Genomic DNA, 9,493 nt, shown 5'->3' on the forward strand with positions numbered 1-9,493 from the left:
GCGATAAAAGCCTGATAATAGTATGTAAATATGCTTGTTAATGAGCCTTTTCCTTCAGTTGTCATAATGTCACTGCTCACCGACATATTCAAAGAAAAGCTTTATGTCCGTTTGTAAAGCTGCAGTAACAGGATGAAGATGCTGCCGTGTCCATCACCAGAGAAGCGATCAGTCACGTGTCTTTACCTCAAACCTGCACCGATACGAAAGACTCTGTCAGTGTGTTGAAGGACGCAGCCATCACAAGGAAACCACATCACCGAAAGATCAACTACATTTCCTTTTAATTTTATTACAAAAACAAAAACAGGATTTCAAGAATTAACAGTACAACAACATATCTACTCAAAATTAACAAAAAAAAGTAACACAAAAAATCAAGGACAAGTGCGAAGGAGACGGTGTGTATGTGCGTGTGCCTGTCTGCATAAGTTTACAAACCCATTTAAAGAAAAACTTGAATGTGTCTCTGGGCCCCTTTGAAAAAGACAAATTGTCCAACTAATGGGCACAATTTAACAAACACTGGAAAAAAAAAACATGAGAAAGTGAAAAGTAGAGGAGATGAGCAAGGGAGTCGGTTTGTCAGCGCATATAAAACACTTGGCAGGGGATATGTCAAGTCTCTTTTATTATCATCCATTAGTTAAGAAACTTATCTTTAACAGAAAATAAACAACGCTCGCAATAAAAACCCATTTAAACACATGCACACACGCACACACACAAAACCCAGATGGTTGGGTGGATAAAAATAGGAGATGGGGGGGGGTTATAAAGAGGGGACAGAACAAATGAAGTGCGCGTGGCTGTCCTGCTGGTTCTGTTATTTCAACATGACACTTCACCGACCAACACAAAAATATGGGGCTTCTACGGCTATATACACATACACGTGCCTGTATAGTGTGAAGTGTACGAGTCAAAAGAGCCAGTCAGTGTAAGAAGAGGGGCTGAGGGTCAGCTAGGTTTGGCAGTGTGTGTGTGTGTGTGTGTGTGTCTGTCATGTTTAGGATCGTCGCTTCTTCTTGCTGGGTGGAGGAGCTGATGGCCGAACCTTTCTCTTCCTGTTGGAGGTGTCCTCGTCCTCATAATGACTCTCTCTGTCAGCTACAGGAAGAGAAGATGAGATGTCAGAACCAACAGCAGCTCTGCACGTTCACTGCTGCATGTTAGCAAGCACAGGTCTTTCATGACAAGCCAACAGATTTCATCACTATCTGAATTAGACACCATTATAAAATTGTGTTCAATTTATTTTTAAATTCCCAGGATTGGAGGTCCATTTTTTTAATTCACTGCAATTAAAGCCAAAATGATCATCTTCAGGCTGAACAGCTCTGAACTGGCTACAGAGACCAACCTTTTCTGGCTTCTTCCTCCAGCTCATCCCAGTCTTTGCCGCTCTCCTCCTCACTGCCCAGTGACGCGCTGTAGTCTGCAAAACAAAAGGCGAGAAGAAAATATTTAACATTCATTCAAATGGACGATCAAGTTGACAGGAAGTACACAAGAATTCCTACCAGAGTCCTCAGTTTCTGAACTGTAATCTTCGTCGCTGTCTTCCTCTTCCTCCTCCTCTTCATCTGCCGATGGGTTGAACGTCTCGTCCTCCATTTCTGACTCTGAATCTTCCTCTCCACCACTTCCCTGAGACAAAACCCCCCCACACAGTCTTAAACACAGAAAACATTGATCCTAATGTGTCTTTAGCCTGAAGAAGAGAAAACTGCTGGTTAATAAATTGAGGTTACTGTTCATTCCACTGATCTGACCGCACCTCACTCTCTGGGTCCAAGAAAGACCAGCCTCCCTGCTCAAAGAAGCCCTCTGGGTCGTCCACGATGGTCTTCATAATTTTAGTCCAGTTCAGAGACTGAACTCCCTCTGTGTACTTGATGTCACATGAGCTGAGAAAGAGACCAAGTGAGTGAACACACAGAAACCCTATGTTCTAATGCTAAACAGCTGATAAGTAAATGTCATTTACTGGCTTGTTCCCATTAAAAGCATCATTAACTGGGCCTTACTTGAGCCACTCTTTGATGGGGTCCAGCGAGTTAACAGGCACCGCGTTGATCATGGTGACCTTCTTGCTGTAGTCCTTGTAGATGATGACCACATCAAAATTCTTAAGGTGGAACTGGACACGCTCAAAGTGGACGAGCTCCACCTCATCCAGAGTGACAACAAACGGCGGCTAAACATGGGCAAGAGGAAGAGAAATGTGAGGAACGTTCTTACTAATATGTATATAGCAGGTCATATACACATGCTCTTCGAGGATATGATTATCAATATCTACAGACATTCAGTTACTTTAAGTAGTCACTTGGCAAAATATATGAAGCTTTTCCCCAATCATGAGGTGAACATGCACATGAATCCTAAACCTGAATCTGGCTCATTAACAGACTCACCCACTCAGTAACATTGACAAGGGAGCTGGACGTGGGTTGTAACAAGCAGGTACTCCTGTAGGGGGCACCCTGGAACCTGAAGACAAAGACAAAACCAGTGCATTATTACTCCATTAACAAACTTTGACACACAGACGCTATAATGGTGATGAACATAAAAAACTTCTGTATCAGTATGTATATGTATTCATTTTCATTTGCTCCCATCTGTTATAGCCTCTGTGGAAACGATAAGACATGTATTCGGCCCAAGCTGCTCACCCAAGGTCTCTGAAGGGCACCTCGAACTCCAGCTCCTCCTTCGTCAGTGTCTCCACCTTCTCGATGAAGTTCTTGAAGGCCGACTTCAGCTTATGCCGCATCTCCCGCTCCATCTGCTCGGCGTACAAGTCGTCCCGATCGTGCATATGTTGGTGTTTGCCCAAGTCTGTGGTGATCTCGCCGACCTCTGTGTAAAACTGGACGTCTGTGTGGCGTCGCTTACCGAACATGATGGCGTTCTGGAAGGAAAACAAAGTGACGTGTCCAAATAATCAGTGTGCATTCTGAATTACGTGGATTAGCATAAAGAAAGGAAAGTTACGCTATCTAAATAATACATCCCATCAACACCAGAGATTCAACATCTACTGTGGAAGACACCTTCAAGATTAATAAACTAAAACATACTTTGAGATGGAAATGCAGGACGATGATCATCTCCCCGTCACATGGCTGGAAGATGGCGTGTTTGATGTTGTTGTAAAGAATGTCCACTTTATCACCGCGGACCGACGTGAAACGGAAACCTGTGTGGGGACGATAGAGGAAACACTGTATCACATGGGTTCATAAATGGATCAGCTGGTGGTCCCTGCTTGCTCACCGTTGGTGTGTGCCTCCAGTGATCCCTGCATCCTCTTCTGTGCGATGTTGGGTCTGATGTAAAGGTCTTTGAGCTTGGGGTTGCTGCGGTTGAGGTTAATGACCAGCGAGTCCTGCTTGACGATGCCCTCCTTCTCCTTCTCTTCTGCCTCTCGTGTCTTGTAGCGCTTCTGCACCTCTTTGATGATGCGGAACGCGTTCTGCAGGTTGGTGGAAGGCACTGACGTGTCGCCGGGAGCCTTCAGGTTGGATGCTCGGTACGTGCTGAGAGAATTGATAATAGTGCAGTTAGTGAAAGATGAGGGATAGACCTGAGAGGTTATTGAAGAAAAAAAAAACAAAAAAAACAAACAAACTCACATCTCTTTAACAAATGTGGCGTCTGGATTGGGGAAGATATTTCCCTCCTGTCGGCCTAGAGAGCTGCCAGGGACGTAGAAGTTGATCCTCAGGTAGGTGTAGTCTCCTTCTACTGACATACTAATGTTCTACAAGAGAAAACAGATGTGGTCAGTAGAACTCAGCATTAGCAAACACCTCAGTTTTGAATTAGAACGTAGCCGATAGCTTGACGTAAACTCCTTACCTTGATGGTGGCGATGTGGAATGGTGTGGCGATACCAAAGACGGGCATGACGACAGTCTCGTACTTCTTGTCGATGAAGATTTTCATGTCTCTGATGTCTTTTTCTCTGGGCATCTGAGACATGTTCTTATAAGACACATTTGATTTTCTGGCCCTGAGAGGAAAACAGTGAACTCAATTAATGACCTCAGACTTACTTATATGTATGAATCCACAGAACTGCTGCCGTTAGTGACCATTTAATGAACTTGTGCATCCTGGCTAATAGTTTATAAAAGTCTTTGTCTTCTTGGACAGCTAAAGCAGTGTTGAACAAGCTCAATGCAGACTTCAGGTTGCTTCTAAGAAAAGTGTTTATGTCTGAGAGGTTCTCAGTCAGAACAGATAGATTGTTAATTTATCATGCGTGAGCTACTAGATCATTTTATCTGAGCACATACTACATCACGACAACAGAACATTTTACTTCCTACAATGGCGAAACGGCTAATATTGGCTGAGGTTTGTTTTAGGAGGATTAACCAACAACAGGCAAACTTTGACCTGCAGCGCCCCCTGCAGGAACCTTTAACACTCACTTGTGGATCTGCTGCTCTCCTTTCTGCTCTGTCAGACGCCGCTTGGCCTCCTCATTCAAATGATTGGCCAACTCCTTCTGATGAGCCCGCCTCTTCTCCTCCGCCGTCATCTCGTTCTGAGTTTGACAAGAGACACAGCTGAGAGACCACACACCAGATTCCAAAATGCTGTTGCAAACAATGAAAAACCACAACATACATGCAGAGTACAGACATCATGTTTTGCTTTGGATGAATGGAAAAAACAAAGCCACACAGACAGAACACAAATGAAACATCCCATCAGCAGGTGGATATTGACAACAGAACCAGTTGGGCTGATGAGATTTTGGAAAAAATATATATATTTTATCAATACTTACCTTCCCAAGTAGCTGGTAGAGTACAAAGACATTCACACTCTTAGTTATTAACTCACTATCAAGGTAGCAAAAAAAAAAAAAAAAAAAAAAAAAAAAAAAAATTGTCAGCAGCCACACACTTAAACGTCACACTCACTCTGGTTCTGTCTGCAAGCAGCGCCGCGCTCCGAGCTCCCTTCCCCAGCAGCTCCTCAGCATCATCACCTTCCTCCTCTTCATCCTCCTCATCGTCATTCTAGCACAAAAAAAAAACATTCATCGGCTGTAACATTCGAAAATGCATTGATGCCTAAAGAAAAAATGCTGGAATGCTTCTCCAAATGTGTTGAACATCTGTTATTACAAAACTACACTACTAAACTACTATGTTAAACACTTTAAATATTTAAATGACAAAAAATGATAATTGCTTTGTACACGTTTACAAAAAAGTTAAAATGACAAACACCTACCTTTAAGAAAATTCCCACGTTTTTTATCTTTTTCTTGACTGGTGTGAGAATCGTTGCTGCCTCTTCCTGTTACAGAAACAATTCAGGTTGTCAGATACTTATTTTCTCAAAATCAAATCTATTGTCTTATTTTTCACAGCACAAACCAAATCCTGATGTTCAAAACCTGTGACCACACAAAATTATCTGAGCAGAAGTGTGTCTTACCTCATTGATTTGTATTGTGTCGCCGATAAACAAGGCATACTTTTTATGCTCGTCCTTCTTAGCTTCCTTATTTATGAGGTCAGAAAAACCCAAGCTGATACTCAGAACCATGCCTGGAGGAAAGAAAAGCATCCATGTATAAGCAGACGTTTAGATATTTAATAACTTCAGGGTGTGAATCTGACAGTCAGTTCCAAAACTGTTGAAAATCTATTCTAGATACAAAGTAATAACAAAACAATGAAATTCGGGTTGTTCAGCTGCACAAAGTATGAAGATAAAAAATGCTGATGGGCCCAAAGGTCCCTTGGTGACACCTTAAATTATGAGCTACGGTTCCATTAGTATACACAAGCTAACTTAGATTGGTGTGTAAAGGTGTGTGGAGCACAACTGCAAAAAACTGAGTCGAAGTAGGAGTCGCTATGTATAAAAAACATCTTACCTTTTTTCAGCTTGAACTGGTTTTTAGCGTTTAAGACCAAGGACCCTTCTCTAAACTCAATTCCCATTGCAAAGCTGCAGACCCCAGAAAGATAACACCGATTAGATGCGTGAATATTTGCAGCGTTGGAGAGGAGAGAGTTTGTGCTCCTTTACCCGATGTTCTTCGTCAGCTTTGCTACGAGGTCCGATTTCTCCTTCTTCACGTAATCAAGCACAGCGTTGTAAGCGTCACTGATCTTCACGCCTGTGCACAAACGACCATGAATACGTTCAACACTTCATACGATCACAGGGACCTCGTTTACTGTTTAATAACTAAACTATAGATGGGCACCTGAACCTACCGTGTTTGAGCTCTTTCAGCAGCTCCTCCTCCACCTGCAGCAGGAAGTTGTAGTTGTCCTGCATCTCCTGGGAGGGGTCCACCATGAGGGTCCTCACCAGGTTGGAGCAGTACGACTTGTAGCGGATCCCCATGGCACACGTGATGGCGCCGAAGTGCATGTGGTTCTTATCACTGGCACAAAGAAAGAAAAGTTGTAAAACTGACAGTTTTGTGCGCAGCGTTTGCTGAATCGAACACGTGTACAGAGAGGAAAACAAGCTTTAACCAAATCTCATGGCTGCATCTGTTAAGCCGGTGGGAGCTACCTGACGACGCTGAACTTGAGGCTGTAGTTTCCTCCGCTCTGAATGATGGGAGGGTAACACATCTCCACTGTGGAGGGATCAGCCCCACACAGGTACTTCTTTTCCTCAATGGCCTTCTCCACAGACTCTGCCAGTTTGCTGTGGCGTACTTTCTGTAGGCAAGGAGGAAGACGAGCATATATATTTTTCAAAAGGATGAAACATCAATGCATTCATTTTATTCAATATATTCCTTCCTCACCTCATCTGCATCTACAATCTCCATCACACGCTCCTTGAAGAACTTGGAGTAAACCTCGCTGGTGATGGCTGCTGCCTTTTTCATCAGGCCGAGCTCTCCATCCTCCTTTACTGCCATCGTGTACGCCACCACAGCACTGATGTCCACCTGCAGGCGGAACGAAACACATTGGGCGAATCAGACATCAAGACTGGAGCCCTGGAATCACAGCTCTTAATAGTTTCAACCCAGATCTTTGTTTCAGTCTCACCTTCTCCAGTCCTTCTGCATTGATGGTGTCATTCCAGCTCTTCATGTACTCTCCAGGGAACTTGTCCTTGCTAAAGACCCCCACTGTCTTTCCTTCTTTGCTGCCTCTGATCGCCTCAATCATTTTGTCAAAGTTGCCCTTGTTGCTTTCATTCTGACAGAAACAACACAAACAAGTATTATAAGTACAAATAAGTATGGCACAGGCCATTATTCTTCTCCCTGCCCAGTGTTTTCATATCCATTACCTTTTCCCTGGTTAGCAGAGTGATGGGTGGGACACCGTTGGCGTTCTCGTTGCCCTTCGTTATAGTCAGCTGTTTGAGAAAATCCACCTTCTTCTTGCTGGCCAGGAAAAGGATTTTGGTGTCACAGAACACCATGATGGTGTCTGTCAATTCGTAGCCAAACAGCCAGGTCTGAAGAAGACCAAAACAAGTGTGGGTTTGAAAACCGAGCACATGTTTAACATCTGATCTGCTTGTGCAGACCTACAAAATATTTCCTAGACGGCAGCACCTGGATGCTGAGGCCTGAGCCCGGCATCCTGTGTGACATCACTGTGCTTTGGCTGGGACACTCCCTTTACCTGTATGGCCGTGGATTTAGCGTAGACAATCTCCTCATCCACCCCGACGGAAACCACGACAGCGTCGACTTTACCAAACTCATCCTCTCCTTTCTGGGAAAAAAGAGGATATAATTTAAGGTTATGCACCAAAGAACAAATGGGAAGAGCAAGTGGAGGGGCTCCGGTTACATCCACAGCAAAGCTCTGGGGACATGCTGCCAGACAAAGGCTGCTGGTTTCAGGTGTAACGTCAATAACTCTGGCCTGTGGAGTCAGAGCTGGGTTTGTTAACATGTGCAACTTTAACAGCCTCCCTGATGCTGCAGCACGCGCACAAAAACACACACACACACACACACACACACACACACACACAAACAACCAGTCGTCAAGTGACACGTGAATGTAGAGTAACTTATAAAAGGTAAAGGTAGTGATTCTAAAAAGGAACCCTCACCAAGTAACAGGATGTAGCTTCAGTTTAAAGGCGTCACGTAAAAAGTATTAACACTGTCACACACAGTCTTAACACGCATTTAACGCTTTGTTTAAAGTCATTTCTGGAAGCTGCGGGCATCCAGCACATGTCATTGTGATGCAGTCATTATTCTGATGCTAATCAGCTAGCTAGTTTTAGCATGTTGCTAACGTTACAGGTGTAAACTGACAGTAAGGCTGAGCAGCTTCGCACCTACACACACGTCGAGCACAAGTGGGGAGTGTGTGTGATGCGCTCGCGGCGACTTTGAAGCGGTTTGTGCGTCGGTCGAGCAAACGGCGGCTCACTCACTGCACGCTGCCTGGCTAGTGAGTTAGCTTGGAGGTAAACTTACTGACTAGCCAGCAGGCTAGCTAGCGTGGTGAACAGGGTGATTCGTGTGCTAGCCTCGCGTAGCTAGGCTGCTTGTATGACGCAAAATGCTGCTGAAACGGCCCATAAACACGCTGGACACACTGTGCGGACGGAGCCCGTCAGATGTGGCAGAGCGGGGCCTGCTCCTCCTGGTTGCTCTTGGGGGGAAACATCACCGCTCACACTCACACACAGTCAACTGGCACAGCAGAAAAACGCGGCTTTCTTGGCGGCTGCCACCTTCCAGCCTCCACTTCGCCCACGTTGAACCCCCCGCACGCGCCAGATCGCTCCATTTTACCTTCCAGTTGCTGTACAACCTCTTGATCCGGCGGTAATACGCTTCCTTGTCCAGGTTTACCGCCATGGTGGGTGCTCTGTAGCAAACTCCAGCTCCCGGCTTCGCTCCTCAGCAGGCCGGATGGGGAGGAGGAGGAGGAGGATGATCCGTGTCAACTAATAACAACGCACTTTCTTTCCACGCCTGCAGGGACACCACCATGAGATGCTGCTGCGCCTCCTTTACGATTTAACAACAGCCGTCTCTTTCAGCGAGCAGTCGTGTAAAAACGAGCAACGCAACAACCCCAACGAGCACCCGCCAAATATTTACAGTTATAAATATTTCAACGCTGTGTAATTTCTCGCTTTCTCGCCACGCACGACTACGCATAAAGCAATCTGTTTTAATTAAGTCCTCAGACCCCCCTCTTCCTTCGCTCTGTGCTTCTTTCTCCTCTCCCTCCCCCTCCGAGAATTCACATACGAGGTGTTATTCTAAACAAACGCTTATTTAAAACAATAAATACGCCCAACTCGACCTTTTAGCCGCATTACAACTAAATATTTTATAAACGAACGAGTCCAGATATTCAAATGCTTCCAGTAAAATTATTTACTGCTTATTTTGTTACTTTTGTAATTTCATCACATGGTCTGTGGCGCATTTCGATCGTTTGTAGGAACAGCGCCCCCTGTCTTGTGTTTACCACGCTGATTTTTCCCGCCTTGT

At 44.7% G+C, this 9,493-nt stretch overlaps 1 protein-coding gene across 1 annotated transcript; it reads right to left on the bottom strand.

Annotated features, from left to right (window-relative positions):
- Positions 1-267: 267 nt before the first annotated feature.
- supt16h (SPT16 homolog, facilitates chromatin remodeling subunit) lies at positions 268-9,386 on the bottom strand. The gene is made up of 24 exons (XM_029137541.3): positions 8,783-9,386; positions 7,647-7,739; positions 7,306-7,476; positions 7,059-7,211; positions 6,809-6,955; positions 6,568-6,719; positions 6,261-6,433; positions 6,070-6,160; positions 5,915-5,988; positions 5,470-5,582; positions 5,263-5,328; positions 4,947-5,045; positions 4,449-4,564; positions 3,871-4,024; positions 3,645-3,772; positions 3,286-3,548; positions 3,090-3,208; positions 2,682-2,920; positions 2,421-2,496; positions 2,031-2,200; positions 1,781-1,910; positions 1,524-1,650; positions 1,364-1,438; positions 268-1,110 (listed from the first exon to the last, which is right to left on the bottom strand). Exons 1-24 carry the CDS (start codon positions 8,846-8,848, stop codon positions 1,010-1,012), a joined length of 3,096 nt encoding a protein of 1,031 aa, XP_028993374.1. The 5' UTR covers positions 8,849-9,386; the 3' UTR covers positions 268-1,009.
- Positions 9,387-9,493: the final 107 nt, after the last annotated feature.

This window comes from Betta splendens, chromosome 2, assembly GCF_900634795.4.
Source record: "Betta splendens chromosome 2, fBetSpl5.4, whole genome shotgun sequence".
Classification (NCBI taxonomy): domain Eukaryota; kingdom Metazoa; phylum Chordata; class Actinopteri; order Anabantiformes; family Osphronemidae; genus Betta; species Betta splendens.

Bases quoted from the DNA above. Each gene is read 5' to 3' on its own strand.
- supt16h (XM_029137541.3), bottom strand. From the start codon at position 8,848: ATGGCGGTAAACCTGGACAAGGAAGCGTATTACCGCCGGATCAAGAGG. The intron at 5,989-6,069 runs GTAAAGGAGCAC...TGGGGTCTGCAG, and splicing joins AAGCTGACGAAGAACATCGG to CTTTGCAATGGGAATTGAGT. The intron at 1,651-1,780 runs GTGCGGTCAGAT...GTTTTGTCTCAG, and splicing joins TCTTGGACCCAGAGAGTGAG to GGAAGTGGTGGAGAGGAAGA.